Raw genomic sequence first — 27,111 nt, forward strand, 5'->3', positions numbered from 1 at the left:
TGTGGCAAGTGGGGGTGGAGCTGGTGGTAGCCTATCACAGCCTGCAGGGACAGAGCAGGGAGAGAGGGCTGGTACCTAGTCACAGGAGGGAGAGTCTGTTTCTTCTAGCCCTTCAGGTGTGAAGGGCAGGCTAAGAGAGGAGAGGTACTCAGAGGAGGAGAAGGAGGCTCTGGTTGAGGCCTACTTAGAGAAGGCACCTCAGCTGGAGAACCCTAACCTGAGGGCGGGTGTCAGGAACAAGTTGTGGGAGGAGATTCGAGTGGCAGTCAGCTGCTTAGGATGCAATCATTCTACTGCCAGCATAAAACATAGATATCATGACTGCAGGAGAGGAAACCAAGGCCAAGATGGTGTAGCAGGCTAAATATGTACATGGGACAGGTGGTGGTCCTTCTAAGAAGATTTGCATGAAGTCATGGGAGGAGATGCTGTCCAACGTCATCTCGGGTGAAGCTGTTCACGGATATAAGGGGACAATGGGCACCTCTGTGCCAGCTGAAGAGGTGTATGAAGGTGAATATTCTATAATAAATATAACCAAATATATGTTGTATATATGCTTTAGATCATAAATATCCATATGCTTTTAGCTACAAATGTCAATTTACATAGTTGTATTTAATATGTTCAGCAAGCACTCTGTATAGTATATCTGCTCCGACAAGCAAGGATACTGATAATATAATATTCAATAATATAAAACATTTCATATAAATCTGTTATTTACAATGTTCCTTTAAGACAAAATCTATAAAGATTCATCAGTTATGGTTATATATGGTTGGATCTCATACCAAACACACTATATGTATGTGTGTATGTATGTATGTACATATATACACAACAAATTTAAATCTAATTGTTTGTATTGTTATGCTACAAAGTAATATATTCTATTAGATAGATAATGTATACATATATTTTCTTGTAAGTTCCGAACAGGAGGACTATGAAGCTGCACCAATACCACAGCTGGATGATCCTACGTTCACTGAGGAGGAGGATGTCTATGGGGAAACTACCTCCTATATCAGCCTCCTAGAAGGTGATATGCAGCAGCCCAGGGCATATGAGGTGGATGATGTGTCAGGCCCTTCTCCATCTACCTCGGGAGTGACATGCCATGTTATGGGGTATGAACCCCAGCAGACACATCCTCCTCAACACTGGCAGTACATGCACCCACTGCAACAGCTGCACCCACCGCAACAGCTGCACCCACAGCAACAGCTGCACCCACCGCAACAGCTGCACCCACCGAAGCAGATGATGTGCTCACCACAGCAGCATACAGATCTGCATCATCTATACTATATGCCTCCCAATCCTGTGGCACACCAGGAATCCACACCACCACCACCCACTGCACCCACCAATGTTTTTCAAACAGTACCATCACAGACAACCTCCCAGTCAACAATACAGAGAGACAGTCCTGGAACCAGCCAACAATTTGTTCCTGAGACACCAGGTCTACAACAAGGTCCGGCACATTCACATCAAGATGATATACAGAAGATGATATATAGAGAGCTTAGGCTGTCCAGGCTCCAGCAGCAGCAGGCTTTCCGCAGAATCCAAAAGCCAAATGGACATTCATAATGCGTCGCTTGTCCGCAAACTACCTCTTCGCTTATATCCTCCGTTATCTCCCTCAGGACCCTGAATCACGTCTGTTAGCCTCACATTCAGCTGGTGGGAAGCGCACAAGACGCCACACTTCCCCCCCCAAGTACCTCTCCTCCAAAGTCCAAATCCCGCTGCAAGAATTAATTAATATTACCCCCCCCCCCAAGATATATCATATCTAATTTTTGCACTAAAGCACTTTTTTAAGTGCGATTTCCATCTCATAAATATGCATATATTTTTTTAATCCAAATTTAAAAATATATTACAATATTATTCTAATAGCTGTTGATTAGCAAAATATTAACAGCTTTATTCATTTTCATTTCACATGATGTCAATTAATATGCAGGTGTACATTGTTAATAAATGTATGTGTACTTCTATCAAGAATATTATGCCATTTAAGAATACTTACAAATACTTTGCATTCATGCTTATAGTCATGTGTTGAATGTAATATCTGAATTATCATCTGTAATTTTGTAAAACAGGAATGTTAGCTTAGGAATCTACCCATTTTGATTCTGCACATGGGGAGAGCTTGATGATTGTTGTCTAAATGTAGGCAACAATCAGCAAGTGCACCACAGGTGCTGAACATTAAATGGAACAGATCCTAAACTTAAATACATGATTGAAATAAGAAACATAACAAAATTAAATTGATTATGAGTACATATGTAAGTTGATTGGAATTGAATGATGTATCTGGTTCATGAATGTTTTATTGGGAATATACTATCCCTTTAATTTAAAGTGACATAACACAAATATTTGATTCCATTATTTTGCTAAAACATATATATTTACAAGCCAATCTAATATAATTATATTCTTTATATTGCTTAATATTCTTAGTATCCTTTGATTATAGTTTTATCTAGGTAAGATTTGGAGCAGCATAGAACCTATGTTGGAGCTGTTTCTTGTTGGCAACAGATATATCCTGGTTGTCATTGACTCACCCATGTACTCATTTTTAGTAACCAGGAGTGCATTGCTGCTCTTTAAAAAATGATACCAAGAGAACAAAGTAATATTTGGAATATAAATCATAGGAGAAGCAATATTTTTAGGTCACTTTAATAATGAATGCATTGATCTCCCACCCCCTCAAAAGCTCACAATCATCCAAACCCAAATATCCAAAAATGCAGCTCTTTTGCCCCTGTTAACGAGGATGCAGTTTCTGCCCTTATACTGTCCTCCCACCTCACTACCTGTTCCCTCGACCCCATCCCCTTACAGCTACTCCCCTCCCTCTCTGCTACCCTCACCCCCATACTCACACACATTTTCAACCTCTCCATCAGCACTGGTATATTTCCCTCATCTCTAAAACATGCACTGGTCACACCTATCCTCAAAAATCCTTCCCTGGATCCAACCTCCCCATCCAACTACCGCTCTATTTCCCTACTCCCTCTTGCCTCAAAGCTCCTAGAAAAGCTAGTATACGCACGTCTATCCCATTTCCTAAACTCTCTTCTTGACCCACTGCAATCTGGATTTCGTCCCCATCACTCTACAGAGACAGCAGTTGTCAAGGTTACCAACGACCTACTTACAGCAAAATCCAAAGGCCACTTCTCTCTGCTTATCCTCCTTGACCTGTCTGCAGCCTTTGACACTGTTGACCACCCTCTTATGCTCCAAACCCTCCAATCCTTCTCAGGAGCATCCTCTGCCCCGTTACCACTTTCTGTTGGGGTACCTCAAGGCTCTGTCCTCGGTCCCCTTCTCTTTTCAATCTACACGTCATCATTAGGTTCCTTAATAAAGTCCCATGGGTTTCAATATCATTTGTATGCCGATGACACCCAAATCTACCTCTCTGCACTAGACCTACCTCCTTCCTTACTAACACGTGTCACTAACTGTCATATTTCATATCTCATCTTGGATGTCCTCTCACTACCTTAAGCTAAATCTCTCCAAAACTGAACTCCTTATTTTTCCCCCTTCTTCCAATGTCTCCACCCCCAAATTTTCTATAACTGTTGATAATTCCATCATTACTTCTACCCCGCATGCCCGATGTCACACTTGACTCAGATCTTTCCTTCACTCCTCACATTCAGTCCTTGACTAAAGCCTGCTGCTTCCACCTTAAAAACATCTCTAAAATTAGACATTTCCTTACACAAGATACAACTAAGATTTGAATCCATTCTCTCATCCTTTCCTGCCTCGACTACTGCAACTCCATCCTCTTTGGTCTACCTAGCTGCCGCATAGCTCCTTTACAATCCATTATGAATGCCTCTGCCAGGCTCATCTTCCTTACTCGTCGATCTTCATCAGCTGCGCCTCTCTGCCAATACCTCCACTGGCTTCCTCTTGCCTCTAGGATTAAACACAAAATCCTCACTCTGACATACAAAGCTCTCAACTGCACTGCTCCCCCCTACATTTCAGAACTTGTCTCCAGATACTCTCCCTCCCGTCCCCTTCAATCAGCTCAGGATCTCCTCCTCTCTTGTTACTTCCTCACATTCCTGTTTACAGGACTTCTCCAGACTGGCCCCCATCTTGTGGAACTCCCTGCCTCGCTCCACAAGACTCTCCCCTAGTTTTAACAGCTTCAAGCGCTCCATAAAAACTCTACTATTCAAGGATGCTTACAACCAACACTAACCTTTCCTAACTCCATTGCTTTCCCCTTGAACCCCTTAGAATGTAAGCCTATAAACCCAGCTGTTTGCAGATCGCCTTCATAAGAGCCGACTACAACAGTGAAACTCTCGGCAGGGCTCTTTACCCACTTGATCCCTGCAAAAGCTATCGTGTATACCGACTATGTTCACAGCGCTGCGGAATCTGTTGGCGCTCTACAAATACCTGCTAATAATAATAATAATTGACTAGTACATAACTGGAAATAAAGAAACATTCACCTTGACTATAAGTACACATTTATTTAGGGAAAATTTGGTAAATATTGGGATGAGGCGAGAGGAAGGGGAGTGGTATTCCATTTCTGAGGATCTGTAACTAACAATCTTCAATCTGTAAAACATTAAAAGAAAGAAGTGTATTATTAAAAAACATAAAAATTAATAACTAAAAGGTCTCGTTACAATACTACAAAAATACCTGAAAAGAAATCTTGAATAGTTGTAGTTCTCTCCAAATGGACATTGAGTGGTTGGGGATGATTAATTACATCAGGCTCAAAGATTTCACCTGGGGGCTGTGTTGGTAGAAGTAAATCGTTCAACATCCCATGCTCCTGTGCCATGTTATGTAGACAGCAACATGCTACTATGATTTTTATCGCTTTTTCAGGACTGTATTGGAGATCCCCCCTGATCTGTCCAGGCAGCGAAAGCGCATTTTTAGAAGACCAAACAGTCTTTCTATTATAGCCCGTGTTCTGATATGTGCTTCATTATATCTGTATTAAAACAACAAGAAATATGATTATAATATATAATGTGAAGACAAATCAAATACTAATGAGCTAACTACATTCCTGGTTTGATCTTATCACTGTTTAAACCTTTTTACATATATAAATATATTTATATTCAAGCAGAGAGATTTATAAATGCTTCACTGATAACAGATGATTTTGATTTTGACTGTCCCTTTAAATGCACTCAGTACAACATTGTTATGTCTGTGATAGAGCGATATATATATACACACACACACAAAATAATCAAGCAACACATGTATGTGCACAAACACAGATTATAGTGAGCATTTTGAAAGGCACAATCAATATTTCTGACATACAAGAACAGAAAATAAATATGTTTTACCTTAATTCAGCAGGCCCAACAACCTGGTTCTAATTCAATGGTGTCCAAATCCATTTTTTAAGAGGATATGCAGAATCAGCTGAAATATGAATATGAATATATATATATATATATATATATATATATATATATATATATATATATATATATATATATATATATATATATATATATATATATATATATATATATATAAAAACACACATCTTTCAATAAAGCAATGTATGACATAAAATAATGTTATGCATATGTCCTACTAACTATGACATAGTTAATATATGTCTTTTGAAATGATTAACATTTTATTTTATTATTTATTTAAACAATTACACCCCCTTAGACACATACATAAAGGATTATAAAGGAATTAAACAATAAAATGTAAAAACATAGGACACATGAAGGCATAATAATATATACATAAACACGTACCGAGGAGATGTCCTTCAGGCATTTGATTTGTCTCAAACAATTTCCACACACCAGAATTCCTGAGGATGTAGGCATCATGGCTACTTCCTGGGAACCCTGATACGACATTTAATATATGCATGTTTGCATTGCATATATTCTGCACATTTAAGGAGTGGAAGTGTTTGCAATTCCTAAATATTATCTCCCTGCGCACAGGGGGTCTTAGGCCAGTATGCCACCTAAAAGAAAAACGTCCCTCTTAACATCACGCCAACCTCTTGGTGATGTGGGGGAAAAATATATTTTCTGCAATTATCATAAAGTCCATCAAGAACTTGTGAAAGATGCTTAGAAAAAGTGGACCCCAGTTACAATGCCCCCTGTCACCTGAAAGGATCCAGAAGCCAAAAAATTAAGTGCCCCTAGTAGTTTGGTCATTCCAGGGACAGTCCTGCTTGAATAGCCCTGGCTTTCCAGCCTGTCTTTCAACCACCTGCTGCTCATTCAGGGTTTCTATATCCAGCCTAACTCTGGGGATGTCAGGCCTATGCTGTCTAACTTCAGCATTGTCAGCTTCTCTCTCACCCTGCATTTTTTAAATATCTGTTCTGAGGTTAGGCTAGGTGTGGTGTTTTTTTATAGCTGTGTGTTGCTTGTTAACATATGTGAAACTGGTGATTGCAATGAATAACATTTGGAGGGGGGCTTATCTTCAAATCATCTAATCCTTAATTTAATTAACAGTTTGAAAGTATATACTTACTCATGACTTTTATTTTTGATATGAACTATAATTTCAACATATATGTAGTTACATATCAGAAATTCAAAGACACTGAATGTAGTTAGTATATTTTTCTATTTAAATATATCAGCCTTTATCATAACAGTTAAAAGTAATTATTGAAATATGATATGATTTGTATAGGTCATATATATATATATATATATCTATATATATATATACAATTATCATACATATACATGTAGGAGAAGATTATTATTAGATATAATTATATTTCTATATGCAAGGCTCAAAAATTCCACTCGCCAACTCGCAATTGGCGAGTGAAATTTATGCAGTGGCGAGTTAGTTTTTTCCATCCTTGCTTTTAGTTCGTGGCGCTGCAGATCTGGCTCATTAACTTATTAACTTTGTGTCTCAGACACTGTGGGCGAGTCTCTGAAGCAAGCCGCCTAATTAGAGAGCCGCCACTGAGTCTAATAGTCCCTCCAGACCTCTCCTACCCCCTGCCATCCGACCCTCACATCACCCTTCAAGTTTGTTGATTGGGGTTGGGGGCGAGCCGGGTCACGCCCACTTCACTGTCGGGTCTGGATACAAGGCTGAGCGCGGCCAATTCAAATTGTCATGAGCGAGTGGACTGGAGTCTGGACCGGACCGGTGATCGTAGGGTTTACAGGCTAAGCTGCAGAGGCTGATATAGGCTGCGCACGGATAGAGGCTGGGACAGAGGTTGGTACTGGGGCAGCAGGATCACTGCTGGGGGGAGTCAGGCAGACGTCTATGGGGACGCAATGCTAGTGAGCAGGGGCAGCTGCTTGTTTAGGGTCCCTGGGTTTTACTGTCATGAGGGCTGGGTGCTTGCAGTGCCCGGGGTTATGCGGCTGTGCGAATGCGTCTTTACTATAAAGTACATCAGTGGCAAGCAGTAAGCTGCAAAAAAAAAAAATTTAATATAAATTTTATTAGATATATTTTTAGTTTGGCTTTGCATTCCGGACTGGGGGGGGGGGGCGCAATCACATGTGCGGTGGTGCCGGTGGAGAGGAGTTTGACTTAGTGGGGTCGGGTCAACTCTGCTGAGCTTTCATGATCTAAGACCAGACAGATCACATCAGGATGATCGTGCTGTGTAAAGACAACGGAAAAAGCCGGTAAGTGAGTGACATCACATGTCACATGTTCTGGCCTGAGCTGGTCTAGCATATAGCTAGGCAGATGGAGGTCATGCGCACACAGCAGTTAGAGGCAGCACTGCGGGGCATAGAAGAGTGGGGACATGTGGTCGAGGTTGCTTGCAGACGAGCAGGAAGCTGGAGGCAAGTAAGAATAACTAGCACTACGGGCAGGATAAGGCAGCGATCTGACTACACTGCTACTGTCTGCAGCAGGGTCACAGGTTATAAATCTAAACAAGCTCCGGGCCGGGGAGGGGGAGAGAGAGGCTCAGTCGAAGTGAAAACAGTGAGTCTGAATAACACATGTGGCAATGGCATATACTTATGCCTGGAGATTTATCCAATAAAATATTTGTTTTATATATGTAATGTAGGTGTCTGAAAATAAAACAATTATTTTATTGAATAAATCTCCAGGAATAAGTATATGCAGATAATACAGCAAGTTATTCAAATAATTCAGACTGCTCACTGCTTTCACTGAGCCTGTCTCCCCCCCTCCCTCTCTCCCCCCTCCCTCTCTCCCGGAGTTTGTTAAGATTTATAACTCTGCCGTGTGTTTAAGTTCCCTTTAAAGAGACAGCACCCTTGTAGTTGTCATTCCATAAAACAAGCTTTTGGCAGCTGTGCAGTCATCTCTGATAGCCTAGGGGTTAAATGCAAGTGTAAAAGAATATGGTGAGCGCATATTACTAGAACAAAATGGGGTTTTTACCTTCCTGTAAATGATCTTCTAAAGAAAAGCCTGTTTATGTGTTTTAGTAACACCTCTTCATTGCCATTTCTGTATTTTAATCAGTGGCAATGAAGAGGTTAACAATTAAGCAAGTGCTACTTTGCGTTTTCAGAAACATGTCTGATATTCCACTTTATGTGACAAAATTGACATGCCAGGTTTTGTGTTAAATCTTGTTGATTCTTCATGCTAAGTTTTGTAAGTTTAATTGTGAGCAGATAAACTTCTTTTTTGAATTCTTAATTTAATAGCTGCCTTTATTCATCCAGCTGTTGTCTTCCCCAGAAACCAAAGTTGCCATTGCTGTTATTTTTTTTTTCATTGTTGATTTATCCTATGTATGTAATTATTTGTTGTTATCAAATACAATAAAAATAAAGTTACTGCACTGTCTAAACATATGAAAAGAAGGGTTGAATTAGTGGGCGTGACGTAAGTATGCAATGGGCGGGTTAGTGGGCGTGGCCTGGGTATGCAGTGGGCGGGGTCAGAAGTGGCGAGTAACATTTTTGGCCTGGCTAGTAGCTTAGGACCTGAAATTTTGAGCCCTGTCTATATGTATTGAGAATATACACCTATATAACATCCCTGGGCAAATGTTTTATTTTGAATAGGTAGATATATGCTTGTATGTATTTTTCTATGTACATACATATTGATATTTCTATGAAAACATGGGTGCAAATATTCCTATACATAGGACCAATAAATGTAGCATATATAATTTTATTTGTACATTGAAACACTCGTAAATGTTTTTGTGATTTGCAATTTCAATGAGAAACAGGCCTCAAAAAGCTCCTTTTTCCTCCTTTACACCTAGTAGACCTGGGTGTAATATTTCTCAATGTATTGACAGCCTCTGACAGTGTATTAACGGTTAGCGCTTTCATTGGAAACCTAGTATAATTTATCGATTAACGGCTTCTATTACTTTCTATGGGACGCAAAGATCTTTTCGGCAGCCCAAGTCCGGCTGCCGATATTGAGGTATAACGCGACATTGGAAACAGTCGATAAACGATATTGCTTCCAACAGCATATTTATCAGTTTGCGAGTGCACACAAACCTAATAACGGCTCAATGGAAGCGAGCCCTTACTTGGCTATATGGTAGACTAAGATATGTGTGAGGTAGGAGAGGTTTTATAGAGCTCTTGGAGTTTGGGAATCTTTGCCTCCTCTTAGCGGTAGAGATGTAAAGAATTGTGGACTCTCACCACCATGAAAGAAAGGCAATTATCAGGTAAGCATAAATTATGTTTTTTGTTGTTTTTTAATAGACTGGTTGTTTGGATGAGGCTGCACTGCGCATACACAGTATATGTGTATTTACCCCTAAAACAGTAATACCTTTACTTGAAGTACTTTTGTAATAAATGTATATTGGAAAAAATGTTTCCATTCAAAATTGAAATGTACTCAGACACATTTTAATTTTGACTGTTATGTCCCTTTAAAAATAACAAGGATCTAACGTTAAAGGATATGTCTGTGTAAAATATAAACTATCTTTAGTCTTAGACGTGATTGTATGGCTAACGTGTTGGCTTTTACATGGAGGTGTGGCATTTTATTTTATTATCTCTCTTCAGATTTGGGCATTGGGGATCTTATTCCTGTGGAAGTAAATCATCTCAACATTTGCAAGCCAAACAGCAAGGACTCCTTTATCTACCAGCGCACTTTACAGTTTATCAGAGATGCTTTGTCAGCTGACTGTGGAAAGCAGTGAGAGCAGCTACTGTAATACTTATGCTTTGCTTAGCAATATGTTCAGTATTCCACTATATACAATCTACTTGACTAGTGCAGTTATTTGAAAACTACCTCTGCTTCTAAACAAAAAAAATCCAAGTAAAAGGATAGATGCCAACATTTCTGTTTGTGCTAGCTGTAATATTACATAGCATAATTTTTTTAGGTGTCTTCCATAGCTCAGTGTGGTAGGTTGTTCTTTATGTGGTGTCTAATTGCAATCACTTACCACACTTTTATATTAAATAATTAAATATATATTGTATCACTAATCCACTGCATCTAAAAGAGAGTATTTTAAAATGTATTGCAGATTTTGGTTTCTGGAAAAAATTTATGTTCCTGTCCTGAATAAAACATTGGTTATTTTTTGTTTGTGAAGGCATAAGACTGTTCACCAATAGAGAAATTTGCATTGCAACTATCATCCAGTGAGCAATTTACACTAGGGATCTGTTTTTGTCCAAAAAATGTATTTCCTATTGGTTTCAAAATCATTTATATTTTTTTATTAAATAATGCATTTCCTCATAATAATTTTAAATTAACAAAGCTCACATTGGTTTTAAGTCCAGTTACCTTGCCCCCCATTATAGATATTTATATTGTCGCAGTGGAAAAGTAAATACCTGGACTAGTTACACTTATTTTTTTGAAAAAGAAAAAGAAATACTAGTCTTTAATTATGTTTGTGTATATGATGCTATGGAGGAAATAAAAAAGTAAAATTTTAAAGTTTACACTATTAATTTATACTGTAATACATTGAAATTAGCAAAGCATGCAGCCAGCACTATGCCACTGTTACCAGCTAGATTAATGGCAATGCCAGCCTGTTTATTTAGAAGCAATAGTGTGCTTGTAACCAGTTGTATGTTTGGTTATGGTTCTGTTTTACCATTTATTGTACATTTTTTACAGTTAATGCTCACTTTGATGCACCAATAAGCCATATACTGTATATATTAAGTCATTTGAATGGCTAATTGTAACTAAGATCAAGGGTATGGAGAGTTATTGCTTCATAGCATTGCTGTTATATGATATTTTATTAAAAAGTATTTAGTAATAATTCATGTTTTTACATGTTTCTCTTTTAAAGTACAGTGAAACAGCATGCTTATAAAACATTGTAAATAAATGGACTTTGGTGAAATATATGAATAATAATTAAATTTCGTAATTCAAACCTGTCAATCTAATTCTCTTATTGTTGTTTTCTAGGATTGTCCCGCGGCATCTTAGTGCTAATAAACAACATGGCATGTCCCATTTTCATGCACAAACACCATTTTCTTTTAATTACTCCACCTGCCAGTGGGGTAGTGTTCGTAACTTTTGGGAGGGGGCAACACTTGCCCTGCAGAGCTCCATCCAGGGAGCTAGGAGGGTGGGAAGCACTTGAGTGAGTTGCATGTGTTCATAGGTGGAGCTGGGCATGTCATGGGCAGAGTTTTGTGTGCTAAAGATGTGGCTATGTGAGAACAGTCTGTTGGCACCGTAGTGGTGTGAACTACCATTATCCACAGAGTATCAATTAACCACTAGCTAAATTGTAACCAATGGTTTCCAGCCATTATAAAATATATGTGTTAAGACAGGCTATCAGAACATAGAAAGGGTGCAGTTACTGGCTCTCAGGGTGGTCCTGTTTCCCCATGTGCAGGCAACTTTGTGATATGTATTAGGTCACTGAGTTGTAAACTGATTTACAAAACAAAGAAGATAAGCAACGTCCTAAATAAAATCTTAACTGGATTTTTCCAATAAAAATGTCTTCACCAACAATAGAGGTCTCAGTCCCCACCACAGAAAAATGAGGGTGTAATAGGGTGTACCATTTCTCCTTTATATGTCGAAGAAGGTTTTATTAAAATCTTAATTTCTTTCCTAAGACATGAAGAGTCCACAACGTCATTCCTATTAGTAGTGGGATATTCACTCCTGGCCAGCAGGAGGAGGTAAAGAGCACTACAGCAAAGCTGTTAAGTGTCACTTCCCTTACCCATAACCCCCAGTCATGTTTTTTGCCTCTGTCAGTGGTGGAGGTGAAGTTCGGTGTCTGAAGAATTTGATTCCTTTTGTGGGTACTTTTCCCTGCAAGCAAGGATTTGGGTTTAGCTGGGTCCACGTCAATCTCTTGAGTAAGAGTAGTGGTGGCTTTTAAGCAGTTAGAAAGTGGTGAGGTGGTCCTTGCTTGATTTTTCTATATTGCTGCCCTTGGTATAGAAATCCAGAGTTGGTTACTCTGTTCTTTCTTTTTCTACAGGTCTCTGATAGGAGTATGTGTACTATCACACCTTGTGAGCTGTCTTCCTGCCAGACAGCTGAATATGCAGGTAAGTGCTTTTGTCTTCTAGGTCTTGGAGACTTGCACTTCAGAAGAATTTCCTGCAGAATTTATTTGGGACATATTTAATCCTTTAACATGAAACAACACACCGGTGGCACTCAAAAAATGGCAACAGTGCCTTTATTTAACAGAGGAAGGATTTTATTGGGCAGTGTGCAGGCACTTCTTTTGTGTGGAGACTAAGGGGTTAACTTCCCATACGGTTTATGGGATGTCTCCCCTGAGGCTGTGTATATGACTATTTAGTTCATGGGACCTTTATTTTATTAGGAATGTGATAAAAAGGAGTTACTGCACAGATATATTTAAATTGTACATTTGAGCTCATCTTTGATACCTTTGTTTTGTAATCGGCAGTTTAACAAATACTAAGATCTGACACAAAATACGTAAGCCACTATTTTCACAGCGCATACTACACTGTTCTCACTGTTATCAAAGGGGTTGCAGGTGACAGAAGAGCTGATAGCTTACCAGGCCGCCATATAATTGATCTGTGTCTATATGATTTAATTGTGCTACGGAAGGTCACAGGACTTAGGCCCAGTCCTCAAAGGTTTACACGCTGCGCAACTGCTTTCCATATCAGAGGATAAAGATACAAGGGGACACATTGATGCATAATAGGAATAACGGCCAGTGTTTCACAGAAATAGCACAACCTTATGCTTCTTTGGATATGTCGCACAAATCCTTGACCTTTAACAGAATATATTTGATTCTTCTTCACATTGGTTTTTATACTTTTGCTCTCTCACAGACTAGCCACATCAGGCAAAACATCCCATTACGCAACGTTGTACAGCATACTGACTTCTATAATTAGACAGGTCACAGGGACATTTAGAGACCTGATAACTAAAACGGAGCCCTCCTCCTTTTGATAGGGGTTAATACTTCAGACATCCACACAGATTATTGTTGCAGGCACTATTAAATTGGAGCTGATGAAAGTTGATAAATTCTTCCATAAGTTGTCCCCCACTATTGCTACAGAGTTTGGACCATACTGCCTTGCTACAAGAATTGAAGTCTTTTTCTCTTGTAAGGTGTATCCAGTCCACGGGTTCATCCATTACTTGTGGGATATTCTCCTTCCCAACAGGAAGTTGCAAAGAGGACACCCACAGCAGAGCTGTCTATATAGCTCCTCCCCTAACCCCCACCCCCAGTCATTATCTTTGCAACTCTCGACAAGATAGGAAGTATAAAGAGATATGTGGTGACTTAGTGTAGTTTTACCTTCAATCAAGAGTTTATTTTTAAACGGTACCGGCGTTGTACTGTTTTACTCTCAGGCAGAAATTAGAAGAAGAGTTCTGCCTGGAGGTTGATGATCTTAGCGGTTTGTAACTAAGGTCCATTGCTGTTCTCACACATAACTGAAGAGTATGGGATAACTTCAGTTGGGGGAACGGTCTGCAGATTACCTGCTTTGAGGTATGTTCAGTATTTTTATTTCTAGAGAAAGGATAAGTTCTAGAAAATGCTGACAGAACCTTGTGTATTTGAGGTAAGCTAGATGCAGTGATTTTGAAACGACTGGGATCATGCTTACAAAATAGGGTAATACTCATGTTAATACTCATATTAATTAGTGACAAAACGTTTACATGCTTCATAAATGGGACATTTTTTTCTCTGAGGGTGATAAGTCTTTAGTTGGGGCCTAGTTTTCCACATGGCTAGTCAGATACTCCTAGGAGTATTTCCTTAAGGCCCCTCTGACATCGAGTACATGGTGGGAGGGGCCTATTTTCACGCTTTAGTTGCGCAGTTTCTTTCAGACTGAGACATCCAGCTTCACTAGAGGAGTCCTCTTGCATCTGAGGACCACTATAGAGGGCTTATTTCTTCCCTAATCGTATTTGAGGGCAGGTAGGAGCCACAGCAAAGCTGTGGCAAGGTGCTTAACTGTCTTTTACCGGTGGTTGACGTTTTTTAATCCGGTTTGGGGGCTAAGGGGTTAATCATCCATTTGCAAGTGGTTGCGATGTTGCTTTAGTCCCTTACTCACACTGTATTTCGAAGACTTTACTACATTTTATCACTGTTTTGCAGTTTAAGTGCTAGTTTTTTTCTCTTAAAGGCACAGTACCGTTTTTGTTTAATTGCTGTTTCACATTTATTAAAGTGTTTTCCAAGCTTGCTGGTGTCATTACTAGTCTGTTAAACATGTCTGACATAGAGGAAACTCCTTGTTCAATATGTTTAGAAGCCATTGTGGAACCCCCTCTTAGAATGTGTACCAAATGTACTGAAGTATCTATAAACTATAAAGACCATATTATGGCTTTTAAAGATTTATCACCAGAGAATTCTCAGACTGAAAAAAGGAAGGTTATGCCATCTAGCTCTCCCCATGTGTCAGAACCTATAACTCCCGCCCAAGTGACGCCAAGTACATCTAGCGCGTCTAATTCTTTTACCTTACAGGACATGGCGGCAGTTATGAATTCTACCCTCACAGAGGTATTGTCCAAACTGCCAGGGTTACAAGGAAAGCGAGACAGCTCTGGGGCTAGAACAAATACAGAGCTTTCTGACGCTTTAATAGCTGTGTCCGATATACCCTCACTAGGCTCCGAACCTGGTGCAAGGGAGTTTCTATCTGAGGGTGACATTTTAGATTCAGGGAAGGCTTTACTTCAGTCCGATTCTGAAATGACAGCCTTTAAATTTAAGCTCGAACACCTCCGCTTCTTGCTCAGGGAGGTTTTAGCGACTCTGGATGACTGTGACCCCATTGTAGTTCCAGAGAAATTGTGTAAAATGGACAAATACTTTGCAGTGCCTGTTTACACTGATGTTTTTCCAGTCCCTAAGAGGTTTTCGGAAATTATTACTAGGAATGGGATAGACCAGGTGTGCCGTTCTCTCCCCCTCCTGCTTTTAAAAAGATGTTTCCCATAGATGTCGCCATACGGGACTCGTGGCAGACGGTCCCTAAGGTGGAGGGAGCTGTTTCTACCCTAGCTAAGCGTACAACTATCCCTGTCGAGGACAGTTGTGCTTTCCTAGATCCTATGGATAAAAAATTGGAGGGTCTCCTTAAGAAAATTTATATTCATCAAGGTTTTATTCTCCAGCCTCTTGCATGCATTGCCCCAGTTACTGCTGCAGCGGCTTTTTGGTTCGAGTCTCTTGAGGAGGCTCTACAGGTGGAGACCCCGTTAGATGATATCTTAGACAGGATTAAAGCTCTTAAGTTAGCTAATTCCTTTATTTCTGACGCCGTTTTTCAGTTAACCAAGCTAACGGTTAAGAATTCAGGTTTTGCCATTCTGGCGCGTAGGGCGCTATGGCTTAAGTCCTGGTCAGCAGACGTTACTTCAAAGTCTAAGCTTCTTAACATCCCCTTCAAAGGTCAGACCCTATTCGGGCCTGGCCTGAAGGAGATCATCTCTGACATTACCGGAGGAAAAGGTCACGCCCTTCCTCAGGATAGGTCCAATAAATTAATGACCAAACAGAATAATTTTTGTTCCTTTCGAAACTTCAAGAGTGGCGCAGCTTCGGCTTCCTCTAATGCAAAACAAGAAGGAAATTTTGCCCAGTCCAAACCAGTCTGGAGACCTAACCGGACTTGGAACAAAGGGAAGCAGGCCAAAAAGCCTGCTGCTGCCTCTAAGACAGCATGAAGGAGTAGCCCCCTATCCGGGACCGGATCTAGTCAGGGGCAGACTGTCTCTCTTCGCCCAGGCTTGGGCAAGAGACGTCCAGGATCCCTGGGCACTAGAGATTGTTTCCCAGGGATATCTTCTGGAATTCAAAGGTTCATCTCCAAAGGGGAGATTTCATCTCTCACAACTATCTGCAAACCAGATAAAAAGAGAGGCATTCTTACGTTGCGTTCAAGACCTACTGGTTATGGGAGTGATCCACCCAGTTCCAAAAGAGGAACAGGGGCAGGGTTTCTATTCAAACCTGTTTATAGTTCCCAAAAAAGAGGGAACTTTCAGACCAATCTTGGATCTCAAGATCCTAAACAAATTTCTCAGGGTCCCATCCTTCAAGATGGAGACAATCCGAACCATCCTACCTATGATCCAGGAGGGTCAATATATGACTAACATTGACTTAAAGGATGCTTATCTCCACATTCCGATTCACAGAGAGCATCATCAGTTCCTCAGGTTCGCCTTCCTAGACAGGCATTACCAGTTTGTGGCTCTTCCCTTCGGGTTAGCCACAGCGCTGAGTTTTTACGAAGGTTCTAGGGTCCCTTCTGGCGGTTCTAAGGCCGCGGGGCATAGCGGTGGCTCCTTACCTAGACGACATTCTGATCCAGGCGTCGACTTTTCAAATCGCCAAGTCCCATATGGACATTGTTCTGGCCTTTCTGAGGTCTCACGGGTGGAAAGTGAACAGAGAAAAGAGTTCTCTCTCTCCTCTCACAAGAGTTTCCTTCCTAGGAACTCTGATAGATTCAGTAGAAATGAAATTTTTTCTGACAGAGGTCAGGATATCAAAGCTTCTAACTTCCTGCCGTGCTCTTCATTCCACTTCTCGGCCATCAGTGGCTCAGTGTATGGAAATGATCGGCCTAATGGTAGCGGCAATGGACATAGTTCCGTTTGCCCGCCTACATCTCAGACCACTGCAACTTTGCATGCTCAATCAGTGGAATGGGGACTACACAGATTTGTCTCCTCTGTTAAATCTGGATCAAAAGACCAGGGATTCTCTTCTCTGGTGGTTATCTCGGGTCCATCTGTCCAGGGGAATGAGTTTCCGCAGGCCAAAGTGGACTATAGTGACGACAGATGCCAGCCTTCGGGGCTGGGGCGCAGTCTGGAACTCCCTGAAGACTCAGGGTTTGTGGACTCAGGAGGAAGCCCTCCTTCCGATAAACATTCTGGAACTCAGAGCGATATTCAATGCTCTTCAGGCTTGGCCTCAGCTAGCTGCGGTCAGATTCATCAGATTTCAGTCTGACAATATCACGACTGTAGCCTATATCAACCATCAGGGGGGAACAAGGAGTCCCCTGGCAATGATGGAGGTTTCCAAGATAATTCTATGGGCAGAGGTTCACTCTTGCCATCTCTCAGCTATCCATATCCCAGGAGTAGAGAACTGGGAGGCGGACTTTCTAAGTAGGCAGACCTTTCATCCGGGGGAGTAGGAACTCCATCCGGAGGTATTTGCCCAGCTGATTCAACTATGGTGCAAACCAGAACTGGATCTGATGGCGTCTCTTCAGAACGCCAAGCTTCCTTGTTACGGGTCCAGTTCAAGGGATCCCCAGGCAGCACTGATAGATGCTCTAGCAGTGCCCTGGTCCTTCAGCCTGGCTTATGTGTTTCCACCATTTCCTCTCCTCCCTCGTCTGATTGCCAAGATCAAACAGGAGAGAGCTTCGGTGATTTTGATAGCACCTGCGTGGCCACGCAGGACTTGGTATGCAGATCTGGTGGACATGTCATCCTTTCCACCATGGACTCTGCCGCTGAGGCAGGACCTTCTACTCCAAGGTCCATTCAAACATCCAAATCTAATTTCTCTGTGTCTGACTGCTTGGAGATTGAATGCTTGATTTGATCAAAACATGGTTTCTCCGAGTCGGTCATTGATACCTTGATTCAGGCTCGAAAGCCTGTCACCAGGAAAATCTATCATAAGATATGGTGTAAATATCTTCATTGGTGTGCATCCAAGGGTTACTCATGGAGTAAGGTCAGGATTCCTTGGATTTTATCCTTTCTCCAAGAAGGATTGGAAAAGGGATTATCAGCTAGTTCCTTAAAGGGACAGATTTCTGCTCTGTCTATTCTTTTGCACAAGCGTCTGGCAGATGTTCCAGACGTTCAGGCGTTTTGTCAGGCTTTAGTTAGAATCAAGCCTGTGTTTAAACCTGTTGCTTCGCCATGGAGTTTAAATTTAGTTCTTAAAGTTCTTCAAGGGGTTCCGTTTGAACCTTTGCATTCCATAGATATCAAGCTTTTATCTTGGAAAGCTCTGTTCTTAGTAGCTATCTCTTCGGCTCGAAGAGTTTCAGAGCTATCTGCCTTACAGTGTGATTCCCCTTATCTGATCTTCCATGCAGATAAGGTAGTTTTGCGTACCAAACCTGGGTTTCTTCCTAAGGTAGTATCTAATAAGAATATCAATCAGGAAATTGTTGTTCCGTCACTGTGTCCTAATCCTTCTTCAAAGAAGGAACGTCTGTTACACAACCTTGACGTGGTTCGTGCTTTAAAGTTTTATTTACAAGCTACTAAGGATTTTCGTCAAACATCTGCATTGTTTGTTGTCTACTCTGGGAGGAGGAGAGGCCAAAAGGCTTCGGCAACTTCTCTTTCTTTTTGGCTGAGAAGCATAATCCGGTTACCTTATGAGACTGCTGGCCAGCAGCCTCCTGAAAGAATTACAGCTCATTCTACTAGAGCGATAGCTTCCACTTGGGCTTTTAAACATGAGGCCTCTGTTGAACAGATTTGTAAGGCGGCGACTTGGTCTTCGCTTCATACTTTTTCTAAATTCTACAAATTTGATACTTTTGCTTCCTCGGAGGCTATTTTTGGGAGAAAGGTCTTGCAGGCAGTGGTGCCTTCAGTTTGAGTTCCTGCCTTGTCCCTCCCTTCATCCGTGTCCTATAGCTTTGGTATTGGTATCCCACAAGTAATGGATGAACCCGTGGACTGGATACACCTTACAAGAGAAAACAAAATTTATGTTTACCTGATAAATTTCTTTCTCTTGTGGTGTATCCAGTCCACGGCCCGCCCTGTCACTTTAAGGCAGGTGTTTTTATTTTTAAAACTACAGTCACCACTGCACCCTATAGTTTCTCCTTTTTCTTACTTGTCTTCGGTCGAATGACTGGAGGTGGGGGTTAGGGGAGGAGCTATATAGACAGCTCTGCTGTGGGTGTCCTCTTTGCAACTTCCTGTTGGGAAGGAGAATAATCCCACAAGTAATGGATGAACCCATGGACTGGATACATTACAAGAGAAAGAAATTTATCAGGTAAGCATAAATTTTGTTTTTTCTCCCTAAGATGGACTCATTACAGACAGGGGTGGACACTTTGACTTGCAAAGTCAGACAATTTTCCTCAAGATTGAGTGCGGCTGAAACACGCATCTCTGAAGCAGAGGACAGGCAATTGGTCACGGACACCACTATCAAACAATTAGTCAAAAAATCACAACTGCTCCAGGACCGTATAGACAACTTGGAAAATAGAAGTCACCGCAACAACCTACGTATAGTAGGAGTCTCAGAATCAATCAAGGGCAAAGATCTGCTAGAATTTGCGGCACTCACATTCCCTAAGCTCCTAGGCATACATGCTGATATTCTCCCGATAGATGTGGAAAGAGCGCATTGTGTGGGGCCGGAGAGAGGCCTGGAGCAAACGAAGGCCAGACCCAGACAGGTTATATTCAAATGCCTAAATTTTCAGGAAAAGCTAAAGATTCTGAGAGCATATCGGGCACGCAAAGAGATACTCTACGAGGGATCCAGACTTCTCCTTTTCCAGGACTTTTCCATGGAGGTATCAAGGCAAAGAAAAGAATTTGCTCCATTGTGTTCTCAATTACATGAGCAAGGAAGACAAGTGGCCTTATTATTCCCCGCAAAACTGCGGCTGCAAACATCCCATGGGGTTAAATTTTTCCATTCACCACAGGCACTAAAGTGCTTCTTAGCTACAGAACAACAACAACCACTATCATGATGGAGCTCCCCCTGCTCCCTATAGGGGCTACCGAGCCTTCTTTTTGTAGAACTCTAAAAGATATGGTAAATGGCTGTGTCTTGTTTGCCCAAAGAAACCACATGGAGTGGTGGAGTTCCTGGGACTGAATGGACATATAGTTCTGGATGGAGGTCTGACCAGACCTCCTGGGTAATGTTAAATAGTTATAAGATGTTAATTTGTAATGTTTTTTCATTGCTGCTTCACATACCAACAGTTGCACAGACACAGATGATGACCAGTGTTATGTTTGAACTGTTAATTGTTATTTATGTTATTTATAATGTTATGTTTTACACTCATGTTTCTGAGCTATTGAATATAGAATATTATATGCATAGGGGCTATAATCTAGAAGGCAAGGTTGGATCTCATAAAAAAACAGCGCCCTAATAGGAATCAACATAAAACTCTAGGGTGCCTTGGGAGGGGAGGGAGGATACTTCAAGCTGAAGTGGAGACGATGGAATCCTTGCAAGTAATGCTGTAAAGTACATTCTTTTAAACATCTTGCATGTTATTAATACACCCAGCTTGCTAGCCAAGAGTGTCAATGGGATCATTACCATCTGGTCAGCTCCGTCAGAGGAGAGGGATTTTGATCATACTGGCTTTATTCTTGTCAGAGTGAAGGTAAATATTGGGTCTATTGTCGCTCATACACCAGAGGATAGGATAGCTAGCACAAAAAGTAAACAACTAGCCGTTAGGTGTAGTAGTCTTAATATGTACGACATCATAAGGACACTCTGGGCCCGGAGGTTAGACAGGCGAGTAGGTATACTCCATGACAAGCACATTAACGTCTTTTGTTGTAATGATTCCAAAATAATGTTAAGGGCTACAATTGATTGTTGGCAAACAGGAGTTAAGTTAAACGTTTTTAACGCAACTAATTATGTTATTGACTGTTTGGTAAAAGATACCCGATTCCATAATGATGCTCCTCCTCAAATTCTCCTTCTTTGCTCTCCCTATCTCTCTTTCCCCTCCTTCCCCCCTTTTTTTTTTTTATATATGATACACCCATACACTATCCTTCTACAATGTGGGGATGCCACTTAAGGTAGTGACGTGGAATGTGGGAGGCCTCAACTTGCCTATAAAACGCAAGTCAGCTCTCACACACCTTAGAAAATTGGGTACAGATGTTGCCTTACTTCAGGAGACACATCTAACAGATTCAGAACATCAGAAATTACAGAGGGACTGGGTTGGTCAGGTCAGGTTTCTCTCCCATACTAGTGCTAGTCGTGGTTTGGCCATTGTATTTGGGAAGAGAGTGGTGGCCACTATTACCCATACATATTTAGACCCCAACAGTAGATATATGATAGTACGCGCCAAGGTAAACTCAATTGACTATGTATTCTGCAATTTATACGCCCCTAACCATAGGAAAATAGAATTTTGGAAAGAGTTAATACAAAATTTGGTTCCACACATAGGATCGAACCTGATAATAGGTGGAGATTTCAACATTTCCCCCACACATAGCCTAGACAGACAATGGCTAGAGCCACATAGCATGTTAGATCCCAGAAGAAATTATAAAGCCAGATACGAAACAAAGATATTTAATATGTTCGATAAAGACTTGAGCTCCTGTGATATTTGGAGGTTACAGCACCCTGAAGGTAGAGATTACACTTGCGTATTGAAGGTCAAGCACACCTTATCCCGAATAGACTTGTTCCTAATAGCTAATGGGTTGGTGGACCAGGTGCGCCAATGTAAAATTCATGACATCCTACTTTCTGATCACGCACCAGTGGAGCTGTGGCTGGGGTTTGATAGGCCACACACAAACAGGAATATACTTAGGTTTCCTACATATCTGACTAACTCAGAAGCATTTAACAAATTTCTACAACATTCTTGGATAGATTATATGACTGATAATGCAGCACATGCGGACAACACTCTACTCCTCTGGGAGACAGCAAAAACAGTACTAGCGGGTAACGTGATTTCATATTTATCCAAGGTTAGGTATAAAACGCAACATAGGTATAGGAGTTTGCAGAATCAATTGGGGCAGGCATACCAGCTGTACTTCAGACTAAGTCGAAGCCAGCTTACGATAAATATATAGCCTCAAAAGCAGATCTTGAAGCATTTGCAAAACAACAAGCCGCGGCTGGCCTATTAAAATCGGCGGGCAGGTTTTATAGATTTGGGGACAGAGCAGGCAAAATGTTGCCACCCTAACAAAACCACAGACAGCAAAGACTAAAATAGCAGCATTACGCTGGAAGGGCAAAGTTTATACCAAATCCGAGGATATTGCGAACTGTTTTGCGCAATACTACTCACAGTTATACACACGTCAAGCACCACCAGCTCAGGAGGTGCAGACCCAATTCTGGAATTTTGTGAACCTACCCAAAATCTCTTTAGATCAACAAAATAGGCTAAACTCCCCCATTACAAAAGAGGAATTGACACACACCTTACAAAGTTTACCAACAGGCAAGGCACCGGGTGCTGACGGGCTCCCGGTTGAATTTTACAGGTTATTACAGCCACAGATTAGTAACACTCTCACTAAGCTTTACAACGCCTTTCTCTTGACGGAGTCGCTCCCTTCAGCGAGCTTTACTTCGGCTCATGTCACCCTCAGATCAAACAGGCTTCGTCTTAAAGCGCACTTCCGTGGTCAATCTTCGCAGAGTGCTTCAGGTCATTGAGCATTATTGGTCCCTGGGGAGGAGTGGTGACAAAAAGACTACATCGGAGGCCTTCCTGCTATCATTAAATGCAGAGAAGGCCTTCGATAGGGTGGAGTGGGCCCATCTATGTCTAAATACTATGCAGAGATTTGGCTTTGAGGGCCCCTTTCTGGATGTTATCAGCAAAATATACAGGACTCCTGTAGCACGGGTCATGTCCAACGGGCTCTTCTCGAATGATTTTGATCTTCAAAGGGGCACCAGACAGGGGTGCCCACTTTCGCCTCTATTATTCAATCTAGCACTGGAGCCACTCACGCTAAAACTCAAACAAATATTCCCGGGTATTGTCATAGGAGATATCCCCCTTCACTTAGCATTATACGCGGATGATATGTTGCTGTTTGTGGATTCTCCGCAAATCCATGTACCACGTATACTCCACACAATAGCAGAATTCGGTAGTTTTTCCGGATATAAAATAAACACCTCTAAATCAGAGGTACTCTTGCTACATAAACGCCCAAATTCTAGACACAGTTACCCATTTGTTGAGGTGACGGATGGTCTCACCTATTTAGGCATTCATCTCCATAGAGACCCTTTAACCCCTTAAGGACCACAGCACTTTTCCATTTTCTGTCCATTTGGGACCAAGGCTATTTTTACATTTCTGCAGTGTTTGTGTTTAGCTGTAATTTTCCGCTTACTCATTTACTGTACCCACACATATTATATACCGTTTTTCTCGCCATTAAATGGACTTTCTAAAGATACCATTATTTTCATCATATCTTATAATTTACTATAAAAAAAATTATAAAATATGAGGAAAAAATGGAAAAAAACACACTTTTTCTAACTTTGAACCCCAAAATCTGTTACACATCTACAACCACCAAAAAACACCCATGCTAAATAGTTTCTAAATTTTGTCCTGAGTTTAGAAATACCCAATGTTTACATGTTCTTTGTTTTTTTTGCAAGTTATAGGGAAATAAATACAAGAAGAACTTTGCTATTTCCAAACCACTTTTTTTCAAAATTAGCGCTAGTTATATTGGGACACTGATATCTTTCAGGAATACCTGAATATCCCTTGACATGTATATATTTTTTTTTAGAAGACATCCCAAAGTATTGATCTAGGCCCATTTTAGTATATTTCATGCAACCATTTCACTACCAAATGCGATCAAATAAAAAAAATTGTTCACTTTTTCACAAATTGTTTCACAAACTTTAGGTTTCTCACTGAAATTATTTACAAACAACTTGTGCAATTATGGCATAAATGGTTGTAAATGCTTCTCTGGGATCCCCTTTGTTCAGAAATAGCAGACATTTATGGCTTTGGCATTGCTTTTTGGTATTTAGAAGGCCGCTAAATGCCACTGCGCACCACACGTGTATTATGCCCAGCATTGAAGGGGTTAATTAGGGAGCTTGTAGGGAGCTTGTAGGGTTAATTTTAGCTTTAGTATAATGTAGTAGACAACCCAAAGTATTGATCTAGGTCCATTTTGGTATATTTCATGCCACCATTTCACCGTCAAATGCGAACAAATAAAAAAAAGCGTTACATTTTTCACAATTTTAGGTTTCTCACTGAAATTATTTACAAACAGCTTGTGCAATTATGGCATACATTGTTGTAAAAGCTTCTCTGGGATCCCCTTTGTTCAGAAATAGCAGACATATATGGCTTTGGCTTTGCTTTTTGGTAATTAGAAGGCAGCTAAATGCCGTTGCGCACCACACGTGTATAATGCCCAGCATTGAAGGGGTTAATTAGGGAGCTTGTAGGGAGCTTGTAGGGTTAATTTTAGCTTTAGTGTAGGTATCAACCTCCCACATGACACATCACACCCCCTGATCCCTCCCAAACAGCTCTCTTCCCTCCCCCACCCCACAATTGTCCCCGCCATCTTAAGTACTGGCAGTAAGTCTGCCAGTACTAAAATAAGAGTTTTTTGGGGATTTAAAAAAAAAAAACCAATAATAATTCTGCTCTGTAGGATCCCCCCTTAGCCCCCAACCTCCCTGATCCCCCCCAAACAGCTCTCTAACCCCCCTCTCTGCCTTATTATGCGCCATATTGGGTACTGGCAGCTGTCTGCCAGTACCCAGTTTGAAATCAAATGTTTTTTTATCAATTTTTTTTATTTTATTATTTAGCTGCCCCCCCTCAATTATGTAGCTGCCCCCCCTCAACCCCCAACCTCCCACCCTCCCAGATCGTTAAAATGTTTTATGATGCCACCCTCTCTCCCACCAAGTACCCCTGTTGTTCCATAGTGTAGGTTTCCCACCCCCCGCGCGCGCGCACCCGCTCCCGTGCACGCGCGCACACATGCTCACGTGCACGCGCCCCTTCCCAATAATGGCCGCCCACCCGCCTCCCTGGATCAGCTCCCACCCACCAACGAACATGGCCATTGATGGCCGATGCAGAGAGGGCCACAGGGTGGCTCTCTCTGCATCGGACGGCTAAAAAATGTTATAGCAGGATGCCTCAATATCGAGGCATCACTGCTATAACATGAAAGCAGTTGGAAGTGATCAGGATCGCTTCCACTGCTTTCAAAGACCAACGACGTACGGGGTACGTCCTTGGTCATTAACTGCATTTTTTTGCAGGACGTACCCCATACGTCGTTGGTCGTTAAGGGGTTAAAAGTCTACAAACTAAATATATCGGACAAGTGCGCGCAGCTTTCTTCCCAACTGTCAAATTGGGCCAACCTTCCCCTGGGATTGTCAGGGCGTGTCAGCCTGGTGAAGATGTCAATATTACTCAAAATACTCTATCCGTTACTTATGTTGCCGTTTCTTATGACAAAAACAGATTTGACTCTGCTCACACGGGCGGTGTCTCGCTTTATTTAGAGAGGGGGCAGACCGCGAATAGCGGCATATAAATTGCATCTCCCTTATATTAAAGGGGGGGTTAGGCCTCCCGAACCTAAAATGGTATAACTGGGCGGCTTTAGTCAGACTGGTGACGGACTGGCAGCTACGTACTGGGCACTTCTGTGACATGAAATTAGAAGAAACGGTGATAAGGCCTATAGCGTTGGCTTATTTGCCATACGGCGACTGTGAAACTTTACCCCCTTCGATCACCAATAGTGTGATGTATAGAGACCCACTAAGAGCTTGGCGTATGATCCATAAATATCTGAAGATAGATTGCCCCACCCCGAAATTTATCCCCATAGTGGGAAACCCTTGCTTTCCAGCCGGAAATGATCACAAACCGTTTCGTATCTGGAAGGGGTTGGGCTTCGTAACGGTCGGGGATATGCTAGACCCATTACAACATACAGTACGTTCTTTCCAAGAGTTGAGAACCAGATATCAGATTCCCAATTGGCATTTTTATGCCTATCTGCAACTCAGGCATTATATTTCGACTCTACAGTCATCTAACGTAACTTTCTGGGAGGGATCGCCTTTTGCTGTCTCCCAGACGATGTTTCAGATGGGAATATTCTCCCTGTCCCAATTCTACTCACGCATATTGAAACAGAGGGAGACTTTAGTTCTCTCCGACATATTGACAAAACAAATTAACAGTGGCTTGATAGAATTGACAATACATGACATAGAGGACAGCTTAGAACGTACGAAACAGGCAACACTTGCGGTATATTATAGAGAGGCACAGATTAGACTGTTGCATATGGACTACATCACACCACACAGGCTATCAAAATGGAATAAGCAAATCCCGGATTAATGTGTTAAATGCGGAGCTGTGGCCCCATCATTTCAGCACTATTTTTACCCTTGCCCAATGATAAGAAGGTTCTGGGGACAATTCCAATATTGGCTGAAAATTACGTTTAATGTAGAGATAGTGCTTACAGTGGCAGAAATCTTCTTGTTTAGGTGGGACGACTTACTCAAAAAATTGCACAGATTACTAACATTATACACTTTCTTAGCCAGACATTGTATCCTTAAAAGATGGATTAGTAGACAGGCCCCAACAATAGCGCAATTTAAACACTTATTGCTAAAACAACTCTTTGTAGAACAGTATGATGTGAGGCTGGATACATTGTGCAGACTACGGCCCTTCTTACGTAAATGGAGACTGTGGCCTCTAGTTATTAAGCCGTCAACCTCAAATACGCTGGAAT

At 41.3% G+C, this 27,111-nt stretch overlaps 1 protein-coding gene and 1 long non-coding RNA gene across 3 annotated transcripts in view; one reads left to right on the forward strand and one right to left on the reverse strand.

Moving 5' to 3' along the window:
- Positions 1-11,427, forward strand: part of SERAC1 (serine active site containing 1) — a 381,209-nt gene extending 369,782 nt beyond the window's left edge. For both annotated transcript variants that reach the window (XM_053710914.1, XM_053710915.1), the window contains one exon: positions 10,068-11,427. In XM_053710914.1, coding sequence (XP_053566889.1) covers positions 10,068-10,207 — 140 coding nt within the window. In that variant the 3' untranslated portion in view covers positions 10,208-11,427. The remainder of the gene's footprint in view (positions 1-10,067) is intronic.
- Positions 4,531-6,431, reverse strand: LOC128656771 (uncharacterized). The gene is made up of 4 exons (XR_008402056.1): positions 5,832-6,431; positions 5,400-5,478; positions 4,729-5,029; positions 4,531-4,641 (listed from the first exon to the last, which is right to left on the reverse strand). It is a non-coding gene; the product is annotated as an uncharacterized LOC128656771 (long non-coding RNA).
- Positions 11,428-27,111: the final 15,684 nt, after the last annotated feature.

This window comes from Bombina bombina, chromosome 4 (genome assembly GCF_027579735.1).
Source record: "Bombina bombina isolate aBomBom1 chromosome 4, aBomBom1.pri, whole genome shotgun sequence".
Lineage (NCBI taxonomy): Eukaryota > Metazoa > Chordata > Amphibia > Anura > Bombinatoridae > Bombina > Bombina bombina.